Source organism: Sinohyriopsis cumingii, chromosome 5 (assembly GCF_028554795.1).
Source record: "Sinohyriopsis cumingii isolate HCF-2022 chromosome 5, ASM2855479v2, whole genome shotgun sequence".
Taxonomy (NCBI): domain Eukaryota; kingdom Metazoa; phylum Mollusca; class Bivalvia; order Unionida; family Unionidae; genus Sinohyriopsis; species Sinohyriopsis cumingii.
The window spans coordinates 556,202-584,037 of NC_142965.1; the positions used below are offsets into that span (position 1 = coordinate 556,202).

The 27,836-nt window shown below is 33.0% G+C and overlaps 1 protein-coding gene across 1 annotated transcript in view; it reads right to left on the reverse strand.

The window, feature by feature from the left end:
* LOC149798505 (uncharacterized) overlaps positions 1-22,986 on the reverse strand; it is a 66,472-nt gene extending 43,486 nt beyond the window's left edge. The window contains exon 1 of the mRNA XM_089957102.1: positions 22,775-22,986. Coding sequence (XP_089813228.1) covers positions 22,775-22,891 — 117 coding nt within the window. The 5' untranslated portion in view covers positions 22,892-22,986. The remainder of the gene's footprint in view (positions 1-22,774) is intronic.
* Between the last annotated feature and the right edge of the window lie 4,850 nt (positions 22,987-27,836).

Below are 27,836 nucleotides of genomic sequence, written 5' to 3' on the forward strand. Positions count from 1 at the left end.
TTCTTTGTTGGATGCTGTAATTATGCTCTGTTTAAATCAAAATTGTTTTTAATACTTATGCGTTGTTTGCTTAATAACGTTTGTTTCTAAATGATTATAGGAATACACACCTATCCAACTTGATGTATATCTGTCTGTATGTCTATCATCCTACTGTATAGCATTTTGAAGTTTAAAATTTAAATATTAAGTACATATTCGCAAGTAAAGATATTTTTTTTCTTCATATAAATATTAATGAAATAAGGCAACACATTGAAATACTGTTAAATGAACTCAATTATGTAAATTATGAAATATATAATATATTCATTAGTTAAAATAATGTAACAAATCTTATTTTAAAAGCACTATTTTGTCAATTATAAATATTAAACAAAATTAAAATTGGTACGTTTGAATATAGTAGAAAGGACAATCCAACGTTTAATTTGAAGGAAGAGTACGGACGAGAGCAGCATATATTATCATTATAGTTATTCAATGTATCAGAAGAATCAATTTTGCAATATTTGTATTATTTAATGAAGAGAGTACTGCAAGGGCAATATTTGTGTTATTTAACGGCGACAGTACTGCAAGGACAATATGTGTATTATTTAATGGCGAGAGTACTGCAAGGACAATATTTGTATTATTGAATGAAAGAGTACTTCAATGACAATATTTGTATTATTTAATGAAGAGGGTACTGCAAGGACAATATTTGTATTATTTAATGGTGAGAATACTGCAAGGACAATATTTGTATTATTTAATGAAGAGGGTACTGCAAGGACAATATTTGTATTATTTAATGGTGAGAATACTGCAAGAACAATATTTGTATTATTTAATGGCGACAGTACCGCAACAACAATATTTGTATTATTTAATGGTGAGAGTACTGCAAGGACAATATTTGTATTATTTAATGGAGAGAGTACTGCAAGGACAATATTTGTTTTATTGAATGAAAGAGTACTTCAAGGATAAGATTTGTATTATTTAATGAAGAGAGTACTTCAAACACAATATTTGTATTATATAATTGAGAGAGTACTTCAAGGATACTATTGGTATTTTTTAATAGAGAGCACTTCAAGGACAATTCTTAGAGTCAATATAAATTAATCCACGGCAGCTATAGCAATTAGATTACAAATACCGCTTATGGATGATATTGTACGTATCTACATATTCATTCATTCACTCATTCATTCATTCATTCATTCATTCATCCATCCATCCATCCATCCATCTATTCATCCAAATACCCATTCGTCCTCTAAATTAGCCTAAATATACAGCCATCTATGAAAAAACGCATTTATATAGTAATTCTTTAATCCAACCATCACTAGTTTCAATACCATTCCATCTATTCAACCGTAACAGCTCTAAATTCATCTATCCTCCATACTGACTCTTTGTTTGACAAATTCGTTTCAATAATATTATCTAGAACAGTGATATATATATATATATATATATATATATATATATATATATATATATATATATATATATATATATATATATATATATATATGTATGTATGTATATATATATGATTAGCACACTACCTGTCCCCAGTGATCCATGCGTTTCGAATCTTCAGAACCGTCAGCTACATTCAACAAGTTAATCCACTTTGGCATGAACTTCCACAATGAACCACTTTTCTATCCTAATCCGTTTTCTGTGTCACAGGTTTGCTGACTACATAGTTTTTCTACTTCAGTGATTCACACACATATATCTCACTGAACAAAAATATAGCAAGTGTCAAAACGGCGTCGAATGGGTTATGATTGATTATGTTCAGTTCTATTTTTATTGGAATTCCCCATGTTTTGAAATTTTTAAAAAATTTTTAGTGAGATAGACAATCGTTTTCTGAAATGGCATCAAAAGTGGAAATCTTTCTTTTAAATCCTACCTAGGAACAATTAGATCTTTTCAAAAAAGATGATTTGATTCAACTTGCCAGAAAATACGATCTTTCTTAGGTAAAGGCTTCCTTAACGAAACAGGAAATAAGAAATATTTTGGTTCAGTGTTTGGTAGAAAAGATTGTTTTGGATAAAAGTGCTTTGATTTCAGTCAGTAAGTCTGTATCAGACTGACACAAAAATGAAGGAATTAGAATTAAAACACAAGAAGGAATTGGAGTTGAGGAAACCGGAGCGTCAGAAAGAAGACAGAGAAAAGAAATGCTAATGCAGTTACAATTGGAACAAGAAAAAAAATGAAACTGGAGAAAAAGAAAGAACAAATGAAATTGGAGATAGAAAAAGAACAAAAGCAATAACAAGAAGAAGAAAACGAAACAGAAAGACAAATGCGAGAAAAACAAATGCAGTTACGAGATGATCAAAGAGGAGAGAGAGAGAGAGACAGGAAAGAGAGAAAGAAAATCAAATGCATTTGCAAACAGATGAAAAAGAGAAAGAAAAACAAATGCAGTTACAAGAAAAACAAATGCAGTTACAAGAAAAATAAATGCAATTAGATAAAGAAGAAGAGAGAGAGAGGGAATATTAATGTAAAATTAAAGAAATGGAACAGACAAGTGAAAAACACATTCATACTTCGAATTCAAATTTAAGTTTTGATCTTGCGAAGAACATTAAGTTAGTGCCCCTTTTCAGAGAAAGAGAAGTAGACAAATATTTTACTCGTTTTGAAAAGTTTGCTGAAAATTTGAAATGGCCAAGGGAGCATTGGACTCATTTATTACAATGTGTATTCACTGGTAAGGCTAGTGATATTTATAATTCACTGTCAATTCACCAAAGTGGTGATTATGATGAGATTAAAGAATGCATCCTATGGGATTATGAGTTAGTCCCTGAATCTTATCAGCAAAGAATCAGAAACTATGGAAAAGAAGCTGAACAAACTCATGTCGAATTTGCTAGAGAAAAAAAAAGCAGTTATTTGATAAATGGTGCTTAGCCAAGAAAGTTCATCGAGATTATGAAAGTCTCAGACAAGTTGTTTAACTTGAAAACTTCAAAACCTTTCTAAAGTGACATTAAGTCTAATTGACAAGTATCAGATTGAAACCTTGGAAAATGCTGCTCGTGCATCTGATGAGTATGCTTTAACTCATAAAGTTCCTTTTGTTAATAAGACTTCTACTCAACAGTCTTCTGGCAGAAAAGTAATTCAGCCTAATACAAGCCCTTCTAAAACTCAAACTGGCACAACTTCTAAAATAAAACTTCAGAGAAGCTTGATTCAAGATCTCTGTCTCTTCCTACGTGTACCTATTTCAAGAAGAAAAGGCACGTTATTTCTGATTACTACAAATTGAATAATAGGCATCAGAATCAAGACAGACCTATTCCAAATACTCTTATTTCTAAGAGGTCAAGGTCACGGTCATATATTGAAAGCAATACGTTTGTTAGGTCTAAGAAATCGCAATCTGATTTTATTATGAAGAATTATGAACCGTTCATGTCGAAGGGTTCTATATCACTCTTCAGTGATTCAGCCAATCCCACCCCTATTCAAATTTTAAGGGACACGGAAGCGTCGCAGAGTTCTTTATTGTCAGGTACTTTGCTTTTTTCTGAGAAGTCTTGTTAATGTTCCTCTCCATGATGTAAATTTGTCATCAGTCTCAGGACCCGTGACAATCCGAACCGTCTCTGTTTTACCCGTTGAGGGCATTCATTTATTACCAGGAAACGACCTAGCTGTAGAAAAGGTTGTGGTTAATTCACTTGTAACTGACAAGCCTTGCTTGAATCAGAAAGTCGATTCAATTGAAAAAGAATTCCCTGATATATCTGCAGCTTGTGCCGTTACCAGAGTTATGACAAAGAAATCTCCTGAGAATGAGACATGTATTGGTCAGATTTTGATGAGGCTACTTTCACTCCTTGTTTGGATCAATCAGAAGGTATTTATCACAGTGAACCTCTTCCAACAACTCATTCTCTTTATTCGAATCAGGGTGATAAACGACAATCACTTGTCGTCGAATAGAAAGAAAAAGATCCTGAGATTTCCTGTTTGTTTCAAAGGGTCATAAGTGAAATTGAAGCCATTGAAGTTCCTGTCTGTTTTTGTTATATTAAAAATGGAATTCTTATGAGAAAATGGAGACTTCTCGAGGTACCAGCTGATGACGACTGGTCAATGAACTATCAAATTGTAGTTCCCAAACTTTACAGACAGGAAATACTTAGTCTGGCACATGAAACTCCATTGGCTGGTATTTTAGGGATCAATGAAACTTGTCACAAGTTCTTAACTCACTTCTATTGGCCAAAAATCAAAAGTGATGCTGGTAAATACTGTAGATCTTGTTATACTTGTCAAATGGTAGGAAACCCGAATCAGGGAAATTCGTAAGGTTCATCTAGAACCTATTCCTGCCTTTTACGAACCATTTAGTAGAATTATGGTAGATTTTGTTGTTCCCTTACCTAAGACCAAGTCAGGCAACCAATACCTGTTGACCATTATGTGTGCGTCAACAAGGTTTCCAGAGGCAATTCCATTGAGGAATATAAAATCTAAGACAATAGTAACAGCTTTGATAAAGTGTTTTTCTCAATTTGACCGTACAGGGTGATCAAGGCTCAAATTTCATATCTGGAATTTTACTGCAAGTTATGTATAAATTAGGCATCCAACAATTCAAATATTCTGCCTATAACCCTGAGAGCCAAGGGGCATTAGAAAGATTCCATCAGACCTTGAAAAATATGATTCGATCATATTGTTTTGATATGGGTAAAGATTGGGATAAAAGCATTCATTTACTATTGTTGGCTGCTAGGGAATCAGTTCTAGAATTTTTAGGTTTCAGTCCCTTTGAACTGGTTTTTGGATACACTGTGCGTGGACCATTGAAGTTATTAAAAGAGAAATTTCTTTCTAATGAAGATTCTGAAATTAATCTTTTTGATTATGTTTCTAATTTTAAATACAAGTTGTCAAAGGCTTGTGAAATCGCAAGAGCAAATCTGCACTCTACTTAATCCAAAATAAAGTCAAAATATGATTAAAACTCGACGAAAATGAGCTTTCAGCATTGAGATAGAGTCCTGGCTGTCTTGCCAATACCACAAAATCCTCTTCAGGCCAAGTATTATGGTCCCTACCCAGTTGACAGGAAAATAAATGAATTAAATTATACCATAACTACTCCTGGGAGGCATAAACAAAACCAGCTATGTCACATTAACTTGCTAATAGAGTATATTGAAAGAGATAGCCAGGTTAAAAAGGCAATTAATTTAGTTGTACCTGTCCCACTCAGTGAAGTTTTAAGTGAAAGAATATCATCGGATTCTACTAACATTGGAGTGACAAATCTACGGAATTCATACATTTTTAAAGATCTAGACCAGAAACGTTCACATTTGCAAGTGCAAGAAAAAAATGAACTTAAACATTTATTATTAGAATATGAGCACTTATTTCCAGATGTTCCTATAATGACAAACACAATTTTCCAAACCTGTCAAACAACACCTGTACAGGATGAACGCTCTCAAACAGGAATACTTGAAAAACGAAATTCAATATTTGCTGGAGAATGATTTTATAGAGCCCAGTAAAAGTGATCGCAGTTCACCATGCATAATTGTTCCAAAACAAGATAAAATGTTCCGATTGTGTACTGATTATAGGAAGGAGAAAAGTGTGACAAAAACAGATTAATTTTCATTGCCAGGAATCGATGACTGTATTGCTAAGATCGGGAATGCCAAGTATGTCACAAAATTTGACCTTCGGAAAGTATTTTGGCAGATTCCAATAATAATAATAATAATAATAATAATCATCATAATAATGAGGACTTTGTATAGCGCCTAATCTTTAGAAGCTCTAAGCGCTTTACAATATTAGACAACATCTATAACATAAAAACATATATAATGATAGGCTTGCACAAAACAAACACCAAGAAATTAGAAAACAAAAAATCATGCTTAAATATTTAAGGTAGGAAACATTATTAGGTCTTTAATTTTGTTCCTGCAGTCGAAATAAGTGAGTTTTAAGAGCACTCTTGAATGGGATCACTGTGTCTTTGTGTCTAAGTTCAGTAGGCAATTCATTCCACGTTGCTGGGCCCTGGTATGCAAAAGAACATTGTCCACATGACTTCGTCTTCATGGTGGGAACAATGAGTATACGATTGAGAGAAGAGGAGCGTAAGTATCTTGCTGGTGTGTACACATGGGTGAGGTCGGATAGGTATGTTGGACTAGAGTACTGTCCAGAGTAACACGTAGGTTTCGTACTGACAGTGTGAATATTTAATGTTGGTGTTGCTGATATTTATTGTTTGAGGTAAAGGATGTGAATGGGAAAGTCTTTGTGTTGCAATCAGAATGGCCTCATCTTTTAGCATCATTCATCTGCAGCTTGTTACATGTCATCCATGATTTCACATCAGAAATGCACCTCTCTACACCTTGGATGGTATCATCAACTTCAGTTGGGTGGCTAGATTTGTATATTTGGGTGTCATCAGCGTACAATTGGTGAGACACTGGATGATGATCTATGACACTTAAGAGCGGCTGAGTGTATAGAATGAAGAGAACAGACTCCAGATGGACTTTACCAATATAAAGTAATGCCGTTTGGGATGAAAGGGTCTCAGGAATATGATTACGTTGTTCTAGGTTGTTCTAGGGTTTAACGCCATTTTTCAGCACAATATAGGCTATACATGGCGGCCAGTATAAATGGTGGAGGAAGAAACCTGGAAAACGCAGGGAAGAACCACCGACCCACGAGAAGCTACTGGCAGGCTTTCCCACCTACCCACGGTAGCCGAGCCTTGGACTCGGACTAACGCAGACAGAGGTGAGATGGCAGTGATCCGGAACGATGAGATGAACGCTTTAGACCACTCGGCCACTCGGGGCCCCCATATGATTACGTCTGGTCTAGACAATTGTGATGCTTACAGCGACGATGTCATCATCTACAACGACACCTGGAAAGAATATTTACCAACAATTCGGAAATTATTTGGCAGATTCACAGATGCATGTTTGACAATTAATTTGTCTAAAAGTGCGTTCTGTCGTGCTTTGCATACCTTTCCTAGGACAGATAGTGGAACCTGTAGATGGTAAGGGCGAGCTAGTTCTGACTTTCCCGTGTATAGAAATGTATTATTTCATGCACACTGTTTAATTTATATGAGTTCTTTTTAAATTCATGTATAATTAGTCTGTGGTCAAAAAAAGCTTTATCATATAAATCTTTCTTTTTATGGGGGGAAGATGTTACGTATATGTGATTTAATATATATTTATTTTAATTTAATTGTTTGTTTGCGGGTTTTAAATTCTTTTAATTATTTTTCTTACTTGTTATTGTAATGCCAATTTATTCACTGGATATGATATTTTTCCAGAAAATTGGTTGAACTAAATCATTATTTTCATAAACACCAGGTGTTCGCTTGGATGCTAACCTTGATTCAAAATTAATAAACAAAGTTCTATTTTTATTTTAAAATGATTGGCTGTTGTCATGGTCCTGATGGGGCTTTGGATTTAAGATGTAAACAACTTTTTTTAATTTTTTATTTTTTTGAAAAAATGATTGGTTTTCGTCAAGGTCATTTTTTGTGTACGTGATATAAACACGCTCACGTGACCCCCTTTGATTTCGCAGTTCTTGTTTTTCCATTACTACGCATTTGTTAGTTTTAATAGCGATGTGAAGAGAGATTTCTCAGTTTTGGGGTTTTACACTTGGTATCAAGTTGTTTTCTTTGTTGTTGCCGGATCTCGAGTTGATTATCTTCAGGTCATTTGGATTTCAAAAGGATTAATTCTTTATTCTCTGGAAATATTTGAAGAGTGCTCATTAATAATTATTGGGGAGGCAATTCTTGCAAATTTTATTGTTGCAAATTTTATTCTGATTTCCAACACAGGATTGTTATTTACAAGGAACTGTAAACGACAACATTGTATGGGATACGGCTTACGTCACCGCCTTCCATATTTGATTCTTCGTCGGGACTCGAACTTGAAATCAGTAGAACATTTTTTATTAGGACTTTTGCAATTTAATTCGTGGATTATTTTTGGATTATTTTTTTTATTATTCTTGGATTATTCTTGGAGCTGATTCTTGAACCCGTAAGTTCTTTTTTTTTCTTCATATTTACATAATTTTTCCAGGGAAATACATTATTTGTTAAATTTTAATAAGCTTGTTGTTTTCACTCTTTCTGTGTTACTGTTTATTCGAGCCTAAACACGTAACAATATATATATATATATATATATATATATATATATATATATATATATATATATATATATATATATATATATATATGCAGTTAGGTAGGTAGGCAGGTAAGTATGTCGGAAGGTAACTGTCTTTATGACTGTTTATATATCCACTAATACTAATTAATCACATCCAGTTTACTATTACGACTCTTTCTTCAGTCGTACATTAAGTAACAAAAAGAGCACAAAAACAAGTTTTGTAAGGTGCAAGAAATTTTATATTTTCTTTGAATAGAAAGTGAAATATATAAAAGATCTTACATTATTCTGAACCTAAACTCTAATAGTCTTAAACGTTCATATCAAATCAAAATGTATGAAATTGCAACAGAACTGCATTAGTTATCAAGCAATTATAAAGGTAAATAATGGAATGTTTTGGGCACGTATACAACGTACATTTACGGAATAAATGTAAATTAATCTGGTCGGCAGTCTAACTACAAAAAAACCCCCATACGTTGCATAGCTATATTATATATTAAGTGACACCACATGAGCTTGGAATCATTTTGTTGTCATTCCACTGGCTTTTTACCTAATGATAAAATGGAGAGAATGCTGAACAGCTGCCATCTTTGTCCCTGGTGATAAAATAAAACTGAACACACTTAATTAGAGAAAGGTTTTACATAAACGTTTTGAGATCTGAAATGGATCCAACTAGTGACTTTAGAGTCACAATTCGTCATGCCTATTTGACCATTTGTCATATGGTATTGCACGGATGTTAGCAAGCATGAATATTCCACATATTCTACGGAATATGAATATACTACAGAGCATAACTGAAGAGCAGATAACGTCAAGACTGAAGTTTAGACCTAAACGGAATTCCCGGTTTTTACTACATGAGAACACATTTAACGTTCTGTTATTGCTATTTCACAGTGTTGCCTTCAGGGGCAAGGATCCAAGGATCACCCAGCTGAACAGGCGTTTGTTTCTTTTATCGACCCTTTATATTTTTTGTATTTTTCTGAATGCTGATATCCATCATATTTGGGAACAAAATAAAAACGACGAGCTCTAAAATACTTATATTTAGTTCAACAAATGCTTTATAGTAAGTTTGGGCAACATTTGTTATTAAGCAAATGAATTGCAATTGTTGCGCATATTTCTTAATTTTAAAGCTTTGGATAACCTCTTTATATAAGTAGATTCCTTCGGTATATGAAAAGGCAGTGAAATGACAGTATTAAGGTAAAATAATGTGAAAAATAAATCAACGTAAAAACAGCAAAAATAACACAATATTACAAACGCTATGGATGTGTGAACTGTAAAAGTTATAAGATATTTTTCTTTCAATTTTCTTTAATCGTTACTTACTTAGAAAATTAAAACCAAGCGGTTTAAACCAACAAGACATATAAAGAGACACTCATGCACAAATAAAATTATCTTTTTGCGGCCGACGCATTTTTTTAAAATAATTCTCTAAATTTGTTTATTAGTCTCACAATAGCTTATAGTTACTATTATGCAATGAAATATCCAGGATATAATTTGCGCTTACATATATTTACTTAAAAAAAACAGATGTCGTTGTGGCTCATCGATTTCTAGGTCAAAATAAAATATTTTTTCAGCATCTGCATCAAGCAGAAGTAAACAAGTTGAAACATAATAAATTTAAAGTTTTCATTCCTGTAGAAATAGTCATGTAAAGTTTTGCGAACAGAACGGCTTTTATGTTTTGTTTGTTTTGTCTTTGCTTTGTGTTTGCCTTTCAAAAAGACTCATTAAGAGTCGAAAGCGCTCAGGCTAATGAGATGTTAGTTTTGCACTGTTCGTTGTCAGTTTAGTGTGTGTGTGTGTGTGTGTGTGTGTGTGTGCAAAGATAAGACTCTAACGGCAAATGACATTTTAGCGACCACAATATATTGCCGGTTATTAAAGGAGGCGGTTTCCCAGGCATCTTAGAGGATACAGTTAGTTTCTTGTGCGATTTTGAAACTCAGTCCATTAAAGATAGAAATAGAAACGAAATTCGTTGCTTTTATGATTTCACCACTAAAGAGGTGACTTTAAATCTGTCAGGTAATTCAACTTCAGCAGATGATAAATCTTGCTTAGCACGAAACAGTTCCTAACGTGTTTTATTAATCATGACAAAGATAAACTAACAAATTCTCTACTGGTCAGTCTGAAAGGACGTATGGCAAAATATTACGCTGCACCAGTCGTACATTATACAAATATATTCACTTGCAAATAACGAGATAATACAATGTACAGGATCCAAATACGTATTTTCATTTTGTTTCCGGCAAACAGTGAAACATTATAGTAACTGAAACAATTCATAATGTTTACAAGACTATTAAAAATGAAATGCATAAATGATCATTTATATTTTGAGACTAAAATGCTGGTATGCGTTTCTGATAGTTGTACAAAAGAATGGTACGGTTGATCAAGTAAATGTTTAAACATTTTTAACATATATTTTCCAAATTATTGTAGAATCTAATTGATAAATATATCTAAGTAATATCACGACTGTTCAAAACAATGAAATTTTGCTGGTGTAAAGATTCCGATCCCATAATTCCAGCTATGGAAAAATAGCGGGTTGCTGAAGCGGATGAACACAATCTGAAAGAGTTAATAGGACTTGTGCAACTAATTATGTGAGATTGAAGACAATCTGTAATGGATACACTTCTATGCAAATTCAGTCGTCGAATACCCAATATCTAAACTGTGTAAGTACAAATATTGAATTATAGACAGTTTCACGTTGTACTATACATTCTTAATAATAAACAAATATATTGGCTTGAAGTTAAACATACTAGATGATATAGAAATTAATAAAATGGGTATAATTTTTCTTTATACGCGCGAACGGAGTTTCATCGGAATCGCATAAACACAAAAGGAATTCCCAATTAGATAAATGGATGATGCAGTATATTTTTAGATTGCGAATATGTTACTTTGCACGAGTGCAATAGCTGTTGAAAGACTGTGCAGAAGCAATAGAATGTGTCAAGCCTTTTTTGATATGTGGTTTTCGTATTATTAGAAAAATACCCCAAACAAAGAGAGATAAATGATATTTCAAACATCTCACATGTCAGTAGCAATTTGGTGCTTCAGAAAAACACAATGAAACGTCCCTGATATAATTAATGACCAGCTAAAGTAATGAAGTTCATCACTGTTGCAATACTTGTATGCATACTATAACAACCTCCAATGCTAATTCCAACTACATTAAATATTATTATAAAATAAGGAGCTATAAGCTAGTACGCGAGCTACTGATCAAACAATACACAGGGCAAATAAAAAAAAAAAAAACAACAAAGGAAAGAACATTGTCTAGTTATGTATATATTCATTTGCTAATTTCATACAAATTAAGTAACTATACCTAAAAGTATACGTTCTTCAAAGACAATATATCTTTTGTGTACAATAAGAGAACAAATATTTTAAACATGATGTACTTGATGTAGTGAAGAAAATGGTACAAAATGGATGACCGATCGATTTCATTTAAAGACAAACAACATGTTCACAAAATCAAATGCAATGTAACCTCGTGATTTGCTTGGTAATTCAAAGGCAGTACTCAATGTCCGTATTAGTATATATCATTTCAAGATTTTATGATGCGAAATAATTTACCAATAGTCATTGCCCAGACTTGTTTTCAAAATCAATCCAATCAGTGAGATATATCAAGCTGTTGTTAACAAAAGGCCATGTCATATTTAGGGGATCTAGGGACACATTTGTCTGGATAGGTAGCATGTACCACTGTCATGTAATATTAGCAAAGCCAGATGTTCCCATTTGCAAAATGAAAGACCATGTGCTTATATATATATATATATATATATATATATATATATATATATATATATATATATATATATATATATATATATGTGTGTGTGTGTGTGTGTGTGTGTGTGTGTGTGTGTGTAATCTACACTGCATGAATGAGTTGATGAGCGAATGACTGGATCGACGGATTTTTCTTCTGTTTATTTTAATTGCTTCTAACTACATTATGTTTAACGTAATGTATCTGACATAACATCTTTACATTGTTTTCAGAATACACGTGTATTGTTTCTTTTTGAGATTAGATTCTAAATTTTACAAAGGAGTTTTATAAGGTAAAACAGAAATAGATTATTTCAATGTGTATTAACAGCATGTTTCTTAAACTCTTTAAATATCTCTCTGTACTTGAATGCTTCTAAAACTAAAACTATATTAAGGAAAATATGCATTAGCAAATTATTACCTAAAGGAATTTAAAGCACGCTATTTATCAAGAACATTTCTGAATAGCCATTGAAATCTAATTTCTCAATGATTACGCACAGGCATTTTGTTTATTGCAAGGTTCCATCGGTACATCCTGTTCGACACTAGCTGGGGGCGCTTTATGTATAATAGTTTATATAATTCCATTCAGTACCTAGCCCAAAATTGTCATGTTCATTGCCCTTATGGCTGCTATCACGGTAAATCGTTATATTTCGGATTACAGGCATCAGTCTAAGCCGACCCACCAAGCAAGGAAAACAAAATCCACACGTCAGTGTGTATCTCTGTTACTTGCTTACTGGTCCGATCCACATGTTTATTGCAGACATGCTCTCTAGAGATGAGGTAGAGGTTGTGGATCATTAGCTAAATCATTTCTTCAAAATTTGCCTGTCATTATATATAACAACCTCTTTATAAATATTTCGCATATTTAGAAAGTTCCGCCTGTTAATCAGTTACAGTATGGTTTATAACAAATATCTTTTTTTGTAAGTTTTGAAATTTTCTCCCAAATATTTGTGAATACTAAACCAGTCCAGAAAATGCTTGATCTGTCAATAATCCACTGATTATCTAAATAAAATTTCTACATATCGGCCTGACGGGATGCAGATATTTAGAAAGCTGAGTAGCGATGGCATCATTGCAAATCTTATTGTCTTGAATTACAATATCCCCCCCCCAAAAAAAAAAAGAAAAAAAAAAGAAAGGACAGTGCATAGTGGAGTGTCAGAACAAATCTTACTCTTTCCCCCAAATTACATTCTCTCATGGGAATAGCGAAGACTATTTTATTCATCTTCAATATACAGCTTCTTTGTGTGCAGAAGAAGTGCTTCCTCAGCCCTCCGTAACAGTGCCAAAACGACTGAACTAATACAAGGGATAGGGTAATTAATTCAACATGTTTGGATGAATAATTTTAAATGCAGCAGAGTCGATAAATATCATGATGTATTCTAGTTAGCTATAAGCCAATGAATGAGCAGTTGCATATCAATTCTTAGCCATAAAATACTGTATGTAGATAAATGTTTGCGAATCGTTATCTTTTGTAAATTCGGAATAATTTAGAAACAACGTGTTTGGTTTTCAGAAGATATGTATTTTCACTGAGACACATTTATGAGCTAATCTTAGCTTCCGGTTATTTTTCCAAACAACACAGATTTTGACAGCAACAAAAAGTCATTTTGCGCATCGTGCATTGTAGATTTATATATACATTAATATTGGATTTCACACGCCTTTAATGCACCTAGACGCGTTTGTATGCATATCATTTCTTCATGCACAATCCCCCAAACAATTAACTCTGAACTGAAAAACTCATCTGTGTTACATCAGCAGAATGTGAGTGCTCGCCAACCCAGAAAAGACACCTCACAAATGAATTTTGAAATTGCTTATCAGAATTTAATTATTTGCTTTCATATAAAAATAACGAATCTCTAGGTTGTTTTGAAACACTTGCTGTTCAGGGTCAGGATCCAACGTAATTCGTCTAATATGGATACAAAACAAAACACAAACAAACCAATCAGCGTATGATCCATACAGAAATACGGACAAAGCACATGCTATGCAACATATATCACGGGAGTATAGGATGCACGAAATCCGTCAAATGACTGTATTTTGTGGTGTATGATTATAGTGACCGACGTTAAATTTGTACACATGTAATCTCGGAGAGAGGCGTCGAGAATGGCCTTTTAAAGCTGTATTACCTTCTATGTAAGGCGTCGACTAACTAGGTCAAACTACAAGATTAAATATGCATGCGTAAGGATTAGCAGAAAACAGGCAGAATCCTAGCCTTGCAGTGCCAAGTAAGTTTAGATACACAAAAGAGAGAAACAAAGTTGTATATAAAGCCAATGATGAAGAGGACAAGATCTACTATTTTAGAATTCACATTATATCTCTGAAAAGTCCCCCAATCCTTTTCGGTAAGTGCATCATCATGGAACATAGTCCCATAAATCATCCCCCCCCCCAAAAAAAAAAGAATGCAAAGAAAAAAAAAGAATAGGTTGACACTGAGAGATGATATATGGGATTGATGTCACCTGTTCATTAAAATGTGCAATTTTGCTACAAGCAAATCTTTCCGGAAAAAAAAAACACTGCGTACAATTTAGAAACATACCGGTAATTGGTAACAGCCACATCTAGCACCTGATTCAAAATGGACGCAGGACATAGGGTTGTGCTATTCCGCGTGGATTTACAAGTCACCAGACATACGATTTGCTCCGGAAATATAATGCACATGTCATGAAAATAACCCTTCATCCGACGATAGCTCCACAGCCGCAAGAGATACCGGTAAGTGAAAAAAAAAATGTACACCGATGTGTGCAGCAAAACTGACTGAAGACTTTTGCAGGTTTTAATGACTAGGCGATATCAGCCCCTAAAACACCAATCAATATCATAAAGGGCGAGTGGCTTATTTATCAGCCTACATGGAACACATCCAGGAGCAAACATTGTTACTTCCATTTATTGCATCTTTCGACCTGCCGACGGGTATACTCGATCTATTATATTCTAGATTAGCAGGTTCGTACGCCGTTAAGATGTGAACAACGGTTAATTAGTTCCATCCGAGTGTTAAGTACAGCTTGTAATTAACATTTTTTTCGTTCTTAAATACAACAGATGAGCTTTCAGAATTTAGTTTCTAGTTCCATTTTTTAGAATATTCGAGAATAATCTTCAGCATTTTAGTTATCTTGTGAATGATATGCATTTTAGGTCATCTGCAAGCGTGGGGCAGCAGCAATTCTAACGTCCAATTTTACAAGCTAGTTTTCTTTTTAATATGTTCTGCAGCAACTTGTCTATCAAAACCAGCATATAAAGGATGGGAGCACGCCTCCATGTCTAACTCCTCGCTTGATGTCGAACCATCGTGACTGGTGTTTGTTCACTGCTACTGCGCTTTGTACACGTTGACATGTATTCCTTATAGTTCTCCAAATTTTGCCCTGAATTCCAATATTATATAGTTTCAAGAGTACAGCAGCTTGCCAAACGGTGTCAAAGGCTGTTTGAGCACCGATAAAAGTAGCGTACGGGGGACTTCCATAGTCAGAGTAATAATTAATCTCTCTTGAAGATTAAAAGCTGCAGTAAGGAAGCTGAGATTTATAGAAAGACTTCATGTTCTGGGTTAATGAGTACGATTCCTCCGTCAGCAAGAAGTTGTAAATGTTTACTTGCACCGTATTTCTCATATAACTTGTTCAGCAGTGGTAAGAAGGATATCGGTATGTTTTCCTCATTTCCTTTGTAGATGGTCACAGCGAGAACTTTGCTCCAGTATTTCATATTTACTCCTGCTTTAATATCAAGTTGAACAATATTTTTAAAGAGGGTCACGGGAACTGTATGAATTTAATACAAAGCACCTGAACATTAATATGTTGACCTTGTGATCGCTATCTAAAAGCGTTTATATTGCACAATGCAAAATTTACTGTATCAAACTTATGTTGATTGATCTGTGCATATAGCCTACATCAATGAAATAGAAATAAATGCAATTATTTATAAATTATATTACCTGTGTTACGTACGTGCTAACGAATATATGGCAAGTATTCAATGTAAATGACATGTATAGACTGAAAGTTATCTTCAAATATAGAACCTAGGACAACGTGCTGAGGATGTTACACACCCGCCCACCTACTGCATTTAGATAGAATGACTAGAAGTTTTAGCGCCGCAGGCCTATTTAGGACCGTCACAAAAGCGGAGAGGTTGAAAACAGTAATATGCAGTTTTCTGTTTAGTTTTTCAGTGGTGCTTCCTATTAAATCCGAACATCCTGGTTCATTGGTCAGCGTATTTATAGGCATGCAATAGTCAAAACTGACTTTAAAAAAAATCTACTAGCGTCAGACAAGACCAAATGACGCAAACCATTTGCAGGAAATTACCATCGAAACACCTTGCATTTTCTAGTAATACCAACACGTCTAATTGGGCCAGTAATTGTTAATACTTAATAATTTATATTTCGTATTGCCTCTACTAGAGGCTCTTTTATAACCAATAATTGTCTTCTACACTTCACACTTTTCTTATTCGATAATGAATACCTAATTTAATGAGTAATCATTTCATTGAATAATTCTTTATTGTTTTCTATGTGTGTATGTATGTATGTATGTATGCATGTATGCATGTATGTATTTATGTATAGCGTCAAATAGGAATGCATGGAATCTAAGAGGAATTTAATTTTTAAAACGCCCATAGGTTTAACCTGGTGAACAGTATTGACTCAGACTGGTGTATAGGGCGTCAAGTGCATTTATAACATAAAAATTATGATATTTTAAAAAGAAATAAAAATGGCGACCATTTTCTGGAAGTAGACTTTTAAAAAGGTTATCGCATGTTCAGATCAAAATTGCAAATTTTTTGATCACTTTAAAAAAGTTAGATAATTTCGATGTAAATATAGATAAAAAATAAAGTGGAGGTAGAACATTCTGGAGGGGAATTATGACATCTAAATAGATGTTGGATAGCTCTTACTAAAAATATCAAAATATAAAGATTGAAACTTATTACTAAAATTAGGAGATAACTCTTGCTGCAAAAAAGAAACATAACTCTTATTGAAAAGTATAAGATAAAGGATATTACTAGTAATACAAAAATCAAAGACGGAGACAAATCTTCTTACATTTAAGTGGAAACACCTCTTGCTACAAACTATTTAGGCGGCGCTCTATAGACAGTCTGAACTTCTTAAAGAGTAACAGGTGTAAGGTGAAGTTCTTTACATTTGCTACATGCACCTTGGAGAGAATGTTGACATACCTCTAGGTTACTTTCGTGTACTTAAATTTCTTCTGATATTGTACTTGTGGAAATTTTACATGACCGAAGTACACGGGTAACCAAAATGACTGCTCCAATGGGCTCAACAATGAACATGAATTAGTCTTAAAGTACAGTACCTTTAACAGTTATTAAAGGAGGGAAAACAAATTTTGCGAGTCGAGACTGCATCAGCATCTGAGATTGCAATGGATAGCAATGAATGGATTACCAAATATACAAAATATATATAAAACGTTATCAGCCCTTTGTCTCTTTCAATTTACGTCTTAATACAGGAAATAAAAATTCGAAGCAAAGCCATGATGGAAAATCAATAACCCACATTACACACATCACTCCTACCCGAAAAGTCTGGAAATCAAAAGTGCTTTTAACAATACCTAAGATATATAAGGGTTTTGTTTGTTTTGTTTTTAAATAGCCAGTACAACAAGCGAGGAAAACTGGTGAAATTGTTCTTCTGTAAACATCTAACCCTATGTGAAATATGAAACTGAAGCGCGTCACCCTTACAAATTAATGAAGATACAATTCTTACTGCAAAATAAACAGGATACAACTCTTGCCGAAAATTAAAAAATAAAGTGGAGATAACTTTTGCCTAGAAGTGTTAGAAGGGGTAACTCTTAACAAATATGTGAAATAAATTTGCGGAAAACTCTTACAAAGAGAACAAAATAGTGTCCTAGAATACTCTGAGTAAAGGCATATATACAAGAATACAAGTGATATATAAATAGTAAAAAATTGCAAGGTATTTCTTAATTTTGTAAAAAAAATTACTAAATTATCGAAATTAACAAATTGTTAAAAGTTTGTTACTAAAAGGCTTGTATAAAAGAATTTCAGTTCGTGACAAAGTTATGAAAGGTTAAGTTCTCGTAAAAATCTAAACAAAAAAATATATAATTTAATTTCAAATACTCAAAATGATAATGCAAAAGTTGAAAACACACAAAAATGCAGCCAATATATTATGATGATAATTGCTGAAAAAGATGTAATAAACAACAAAAAGAAACATAAAAACACAAACTAAAAAAAAAAAGTCATTCAGTAGATTAAACAACAAATGAAAAGATTTTAAAAAATTAAAAATAAAGAAGTAATGATCATTGTTTTAAATAAAGGAAAAGTTCGATTAAAAAATATTTAAAAAAAACTGAAAAATTGAATTCAAACAAAGCAGTTCCGCAAATCTGGGATATTTTTTAAAGCAAACATGTTAATGAAAAGACTTTACAGAACAAATGTTTCACAAAGCAAGTTGTTATAAACAATTTAAAAAAAATGTGATGGAAGATAAAAAAGGAAGAATATAGAGACTTTTGAATCAAATGAAGGAGAACCTGCTCCCTGTGTGAAATGCAATGCAAAACACTAATGACTGGTGAAATGATTGAAATTTAGCTGTTGTCCCTATTTCATGAGATTATACCAAAGTAAGTAAAATAACTTATGTCTTGATTTAATTTTCTTCTTTTTCTTCTTCTTGTTATTATTATTTAGAAAGACAAGCAAACATTACTTATATAATATCATACATACCATTACACAGAGCAAGAGAGGAAATGGGAGAGGTTTTAAAAAGCGTTTGCTCATAAATGGTGTCATTTTTGCATTCTGTGGACAATCCTTGTTAAAATTTGATATTTTTTTGTTAAAAAATGTATGTTTGTCCAAATTGTTGATTTGTTTAAAAGAAAAGTTGTGTATTTTGGTATAACTTTTACAAATTTTATAATGTTTTAAGTTCTGCTATAATGTTTATGTTTTTAAAACTTTTTCATATTTTACCGTTATTGCAACTTCAATGAGGATTTGGTAAAAATAACATTTTTCTGGAGGACAATTTTTAAGTGTAGCTGTTTATGTACTTCTGCCATTTTGTCATTTTCCTTGCTATTATTGATAATTTGTTTTAAAAATCATTGAATTTTGAATTTATAAATGCATTTTACAATGTTTTCAATAACTTCTCAATTTTAAAATGTTTCTATTACTTGCAAAATATCATATTTTTTCATAATTTGTATGACCTTTTAAAATGTTATGAAGGATGAGTGATTCATACTATTTCCCTCTTTTAATTATTAAATTTGGTAGGTCCTCATATAATGCGCATGTCTTCATTATAAATTTACAAAAGGAAAGGTGAGCAATTTTTCCTTTCCTGTTTCTTTTGCTCCCTTTTTAATATCTAAATTCATGACCGTATTCGTTCAACGAGTTGGTTTTACTTGAAAGACGGTATAATCAGTTCACTTCTAAATTGGTTGCTGATCGGCTTTTTCAAGAATGATGGCATACATAACAGCTAACCAAGACTCTGTCAAAGAAGGTAATGCAGTCGGCTATTTTGAACAATCTAACTCTTTATTAATTTTAATGATGAATTTGGGAGTAAATTTACCAGAGACATGGACTTTTCATCTCTACACGATGTTGTGCAAAAAGCCTAAAAAAATAGTGTTCAAGTTGTTCTCGACATTTGATCAATAAAGATGTGATACCGAGCGGACAGTCCTGTAAAAAGCGTAATATTCTAAGGAAAGTTCCAGCTGAACAAGCATAATTTCTTTTAAATAAAGAATCCTTGCATCGTTCTTAATACTGTCGATATAGTAATCAAGATATTCTAATATGAGGTAAAGTGAAACGAGACAAACAATTGCAAATGAAATTCAACTTAAAAGATCGTATCTTCTATTAATATGTACCGCGTGGCTAATTGGGTCAGTAAATTTTAATTTATACTTCACTTTGCTCTATATCAAGGTCCTAAGGTAATCAATAACAACCACATTGTCTTTTTCCTTAGTCTAAATTGGATGAATATTTCATTTTGTATTTTCCTCCTATGTATGTATGTATGTATGTATGTATGTATGTATGTTAATATTCTATGCCATATTTACTTACTCCAAACTCTATTATACTCACACACATAGTAGTTATACTCTTTGAAATGCTTTGAATGGTGCATTTTTGATTAGACAAGGAAATAATAGTAGTCTACATTGGGTCGTGTAAGTAATGACGCCTTTCAGACGGAGGAAAAATCAATACAGAAATAAGGTATCTAGACACAGACAATGTACTTTGTTCTTTCTACTTAACACACCAAATCATTGAACTTCATAAAGTCCTATAATGCAAGCATTGTAGGACTTTATGAAGTTCAATGAGTTGGTGTGTTAAATATTTTTAAAAAGGCGCAATAAAAATCACTCGTTTTCGAATATGACCATAAAGAGTATATAACATGACGAGTCAATAGTTTGGAAAGATCAAAGTAAACAAACTGCAAAATAAAAAATTGATCATTATTTTTCAGATGGCAAGGAAAGCAATTAGCCATTCTTTAAATACATATTGTACAATGATATACACGTTTAAATTCTCACATCTCAGGGGCGGATCCAGAGATTTGTTTTGCTGGGCGTAAAGCAAGTAGGCAAGGGGCACTTGTGATGGAACCCATGGTGGGGACCCAGTGGGTGAAGCACCCGGTAGCTCCTTTATTTAATGCGTTTTTTGTTCTAAAGGAAAATGATTGAGAACCCATTCACTGCTCGTTGCACGTATCCAATATCTGACACAAGAGAGTTTTATTCTTGTACAACAACGTCAAATTAATATTATTGCCAGTGCTTCTAACGGATGTCATACACAGAACGTTTGATTTGCTTGATTGATAGTTCTAGATAATATTTCGCCTCTAAGTATAAATACAATACAAGCTATAAATATGACAAAACCTCACTCACGCCGATGGTAATTTCTTAGAAACCTGACAAAATTAGTGCAAAAAATAACCTCTCTAGAAATGGAAACCGAGGCACATAAGTTAAGAATATTAGACGATTAATTGTCTTAATTATTCCAATTTATTTAAGAACACGTATGTGCTGGTGTTCTCTTACATGCAATAAAGATGCGTATCACAATCTTTTCATTTTCTACCAGAATTTTCAATAGTGTGTATTATCTAAGTGCAACAACATAATCGCTGAAGTGAACAATGATTGCAAATTTTCGATGAGATGTAATTTTCGGGGGTTGGGTGATTGAATCATTGTGATTTCTGTATTTCATAACACCATGTTAAGTTAATATTACATTCTAAACGCTATGCTAAGTTACTATATGAGTGTATATATATATATCTCCGGGTAAAATTTGAAATCCAGCTTTTTAATAGCAATCCGACCGTACGTATAAATTAAATAAATGGCTTCTAACACAAACAGGTGAACTGATCATAATATGATATCATATTATACTTGACTCAATAAATGATATAATGTTATACTTGACTCCATTTACAAATGATATAATGTTATACTTGACTCCATTAATAAATGATATAATGTTATACTTGACTCCATTAATAAATGATATAATGTTATACTTGACTCAGTAAATGATATAATGTTATACTTGACTCCATTGACAAATGATATAATGTTATACTTGACTCCATTAACAAATGATATAATGTTATACTTGACTCCATTAATAAATGATATAATGTTGTACTTGACTCCATTAATAAATTATATATGATGTGAGCATTAATTGTTTACATGATTTTTAAAATAATGTAAATTTTTTTGGTAAATATTAGAACGAACACTGAAATCATTACAATTATATATAGATTAAGATACGGCATATTTATTGTCATCTTTATCGTCATCATCTAAATGATACTAAAGGATAGAACAATCAGTTTCAAATATTTGGGGACATTTCTTAGTCAAAGAAAACCACAGATAGGTCGACACGGGCGTAGAAGGATATATCCACAAACACGCATACACACAAAGTACATGTATATGTAGATACATAATATATACATGTCTGCCTGTTCATCCATTAATCCATCTATCCATCAAACACATTTTGTCATCCAATTATCTCTCTCTCTCTCTCTCTCTCTCTCTCTCTCTCTATATATATATATATATATATATATATATATATATATATATATATATATATATATATATATAATTAATTCGTTCGTTCGTTAGCTCATTCATTCATCCATTAATGTATTAATTCCCTCACTCTTTCATTCATGTGTTAATTAATATATAATTCCGCTAATATCTCAAACTATCTCTCCGCCTAAATTAGGTCTCTTCATCAATCCATCAGGTCATACAGTCTTGACTTAGACGCAATAATAATATCTATGTGAATCAATTATCTTAAGCTCTGTCTCTTGCTTTGACCAATGTACTTCTATAAATATACGAATTACATACATACATACATACATACATACATATGTTGGAGAGATGTTTTACACTTACCTGTCCCCAGTGATCCAAATTTGACATGTCGACCCATTTTGGCATCAAATCCATGAAGGAACCATTCTGGTTTCTATGTACTGCCCTCCTTTCTTTTCTGTTCCTTTCGTAAGACATTTTCTAAATTGAAAAGTTTGCTAATTATTTGGAATTTCGGTTTTATGCTAATTCAAATACATATACATCCGTTTGAATGCGCCAACCTAACTAGAGTAAAGACGTTTAAACGGTTAACAAGTTGGTTTAGTCAATGCTATACAAACGTCATATGCAAGAATAATGTAAGAAATATCAGTGAGTTATGCTCTGAATGACAATAGAAAATTGGCATTCAATGTTGTAACTTAGATTTGTATAAAACAAATTATTGACGATTTTGTTCGTACTGTTAGCCAACCGTTACAATCAATTGGCGAAGACGGGAATGAGTAATTTAACACTTCCTGCTTCGTCCAACATAGTAGTGAATGCTTATGTATGTATGTATACATGTGTGTGTGTGTGTGTCTGTGTGTGCGTGTGTAATTAGGATTTTTAACGTAGCTTTAACAATTTTTCAGTCATACTGCTATGATGTCTGCAGTGTGGCAGTTTATAGTGACACTTAGCATTGGGTATCCTGCCGCAAACATTTAGCATGATATCCCACCTAGTGACATTATCTGACACCAGGCCGACCAGTCCAAACACTAACCTCTTAATGCTGAGCGCCAAGCGAGGCAGCTGTTAGTATGTATGTATGTATGTATGTATGTCTACACAGGTAGGGAGGTACGCAGGTAGGTAGGTAGTCACGTACGTACGAATGTTGGTAGGTAGGTAAGAACGTACGTATGTATGTATAGGCAGGAAGGTATGTAGGTATTTACATACGTATGTATGCATGTATGTATGTATGTATGTATGTATGTATGTATGTATTGGATCAAGCAAGGGAGCACGTATGTCAGGGATTGATTAAGATCAATGCATTAAAGTGACAACAAACAGTGCAAGACAAAAATAGTTTCTCACTAGTCTTTGCGCGTTCGACTCTAATTGAAACTTCTTTTTCTTATTCTAAGCCAAGCACAAATCAGACAAGATACGTAATAAACGGTAAAGCTTTGAAATTACACAAATCTAAATAACGATTTTTGCTGGAATAAAAGCTTATGTAAACTTCTATAATTGCAAGGCTTTTTGTGTTTATTGTTTGTCTTGTGTCAGGATTGCGTGTGCCTTTGAAAAGAATAAATTAAAGTCTGTTATATATATGTTCGTATGGTTCTTGTCAGCTTTTACACAATGTTAGAGATGAACTGTGCGTTGCAAATAAATGTATTATTTGAGGGATTTGATGTCAAAGCAATTACATTTAATAACATCAAGCGTTGTTTGGTCTATGGAACTGAATCCTTGGCAAGTTCGCACATTACTTTGGTGCATTAGAAGAAATACATGACTGATGCATTAATGTGAGGATAGATGGATGAATTTAAGAATTATAAGTTGCCATACGATACAAATAAAACTAGTTTGAAGATAAACCCGTTTTATTAAACAGACGTTTACGAGGCGCATCACCAACAAGTTCAGAATCTGTTCATTGTATAAGATATTTGAACTGCTCCTGCTGCAAGCTCAGTTTTAGGCAGACACACATACGCACGCACAAACGCACATATACACTTTCCGTGCAGTACTTTAAATGTTGCATTACTCATTAGACGTGCAGTGAATGATCAATAATTTGTGTTCTTTCAGATGGAGGCATCAGCATCACACACACACACACACACACACACACAGTGACAATTGGAAAATATAGGTTTTACTACCCTTTTTATTGATACACGATTTTTAAGACTTTTTGAGAGTCAGAAATGCTACGGGTTGTCAAAAAGGTAATGAGTGATATGATGACATATTTTACAGTGCGACTATTGCTTCCTTAGACTGACGGGTAAACTGGTCAAAGTGTTCAAGATAAATAAGATCATATGATATGATGACATATTTTACAGTGTGACTATTGCTTCCTTAGGCTGACGGGTAAACTGGTCAAAGTGTTCAAGATAAATAAGATCATATGATATGATGACATATTTTACAGTGTGACTATTGTTTCCTTAGGCTGACGGGTAAACTGGTCAAAGTGTTCAAGATAAATAAGATCATATGATATGATGACATATTTTACAGTGTGACTATTGCTTCCTTAGGCTGACGGGTAAACTGGTCAAAGTGTTCAAGATAAATAAGATCATATGGTATGATGACATATTTTACAGTGTGACTATTGCTTCCTTAGGCTGACGGGTAAACTGGTCAAAGTGTTCAAGATAAATAAGATCATATGATATGATGACATATTTTACAGTGTGACTATTGTTTCCTTAGGCTGACGGGTAAACTGGTAAAAGTGTTCAAGGTAAATAAGATCATATGATATGATGACATATTTTACAGTGTGACTATTGCTTCCTTAGGCTGACGGGTAAACTGGTCAACGTGTTCAAGGTAAATAAGAAGATCATACTGACTTAAATTGAGGTCAAAGAAACTATAAGATCTTGTGTGCACGTTCCTACTGTGATTGAACCAACCCAAAAGGAAGAAGATAATGAAAGCATAGCAGCCACGCCCTTAACATCCACACCTCTACCCAGGAGAAATAGGAAAAGAAGAAAAGCGGACTCTATATCCCCCCAAGAGAGGGATACATCACCCATAAAAGAAGCCAGTCAAAAGACCCAAACCAAACAAAAAAAGATAAGAGAAGAAGAAACAGATGAGGAAACAGATCAAGAGAGTGAGAGGGAAACAAATGCTTCTGAAGAGGATGAGGAAACTGACCATGGAAATAACCAAGAAGATGAATCAGAATATGAAACAGGAGCGGAGATGGGAATTGGGAAAGAGTAGAGGAAGGAAAATTTTTCAAAGGAAGGCTCCTACATATAGTTATAGAAAAAACTCACTTTATAAATATATATATATATGCCAGCTAATAGAAATCACAAGAAAATATTTCTAAAAAAATTGTCAAAATACCTGGAAAAGTTTTCCATGGAAAATGTAATAATGGGGTGGGGGGATTTTAATTGGGTAGGTGATAATATAGACAGGGAAGGGGACCTAGCACCAAACGACATAAGAATCAAACCGGAAATGGAACTTTTCATCAAGAAACACAATTTAATAGACATATATAGAAGGTTAAACTTATTAAAAAAGAATACACATATGAGTATGAGGATAAAATAACTAAAGGAAGTAGGTTAGACAAATTTCTCTGTACCAATTACAATGAAAAAACATACAAAAAGCTGGGATAGAAAATTTTAAAATTTCGGACCATAAAATTATATATATGACTATGGAAATTACAAATAGGAAAAGATGGGGAAAAGGGAGGTGGATGCTTAATAATTCATTACTAAATGATACAAACTTCATAAATGAAATTAAACAGGAAATAGAGAACTTTAAACAAAAAGGAAATATAGATATTATGATGGAATGGGAAACTCTAAAACAGAAATTTAAAGAAATTGCAATAAAATTTTCAAATATTAAAAGTAAAAAATTGAAAATGGAAAAAGAGGTAATTACATTTCAACTTAAAAAAATTAAACAATAAAGAATTAGAAGCCAAGCTTAGAAAAAGAATAGACAAAATTATAGGGGAAGAAATTAGAGGAAAAAATCAGAGCGGGAAAATTGACCCAAATTTATAAAAAGGCAGAAGAACTATATAAAAGGGAAGAAAGACGGAAGGGGGGAGAAAAAATACTAGACCAATTAAAAGTAGCAGATAATAAGATAGCAACAGATGAGGGAGAAATCATGGAATATATTAAAAAATTTTACACTAATTTATATAAATCACAAAATATCACAGGAGATTTAATTGATGAATATTTATTAAAAAAATCCCCTGCGAGGTGATATCGACAGAACATAAAGACTTATGTGAAGATTTCATCTCGCAGGAAGAAATAAGAGAAAGTATCCTAACACATTAACAAAGGAAAATCACCAGGAGGAGATGGACTCTCCGCGGATTTCTATATGAAATTCTGTGGACAGTTGTCGCCCATACTTGAATGGTTATACAATAATATATTACTTACAAATAACAAAATGCCTGAAACAATGAGGGAGGGTATTATAATATTAATATATAAAGGAAAAGGGGAAAGAGATGACCTAAAAAATTGGAGGCCCATCTCCCTCCTAAATAATGATTACAAGATTTTAAGCAAAATTTTATCAAATAGAATAAAAAAAGGCTTGGACCAAATTATAAACATACATCAAACATGTGGACGTAAAAGAGAGAAATCCAAAATAACATTTTAAACATAAGAACAATCATAGATTATCTACAGGAGAATGGAAAAAAGCTGCCATGGTACTTTTTGACCAAGAAAAAGCATTCGACAGACTTGAACACAACTAAATGCAAAAAGTCCTAGAAAAATTTGGCTACGGAGAAAACTTCCGAAAATGGACTAAAATACTGTACAATAATACAACCTCTAGAGTTCAGGTAAATGGAGCCACGACAGAGAAATTTGATATCCAAAGATCAGTGAGGCAAGGATGCCCACTATCCATGCTATTATACGTAATAGCAATCGAAATGCTAAGTATCAGCATAAAACTCAAGAAAGATATAAAAGGTATAAAAGTTCCAAACATAAAAGATGATGTGAAAATGTTACAACATGCTGACGATTGCACAAACTTTATAGAAGATCCTAATTCCTTTAAACACTTAATTAACGAATTTGAAAAATTCGGCAATGCATCAGGATCGCAAATCAATCACGATAAAACAGAAATCCTAGAGATACGCAACTGGCGTGGTAAGCACTCAGACTTACCGGCACACCTGTTCAAAAAGACAGTTAAAGCATTAGGAATATATTTTGGAGCAAATGAGGAAAAAGAAAACTGTAAAAAAAATGGAAAATGAAATTAAAAGAAACGTTGATATGTGGCATTAACGCCACTATGCATCATGGAACGGGCCCAAGTGGCCAAAACATATATGTATAGTAATGTGAATTAT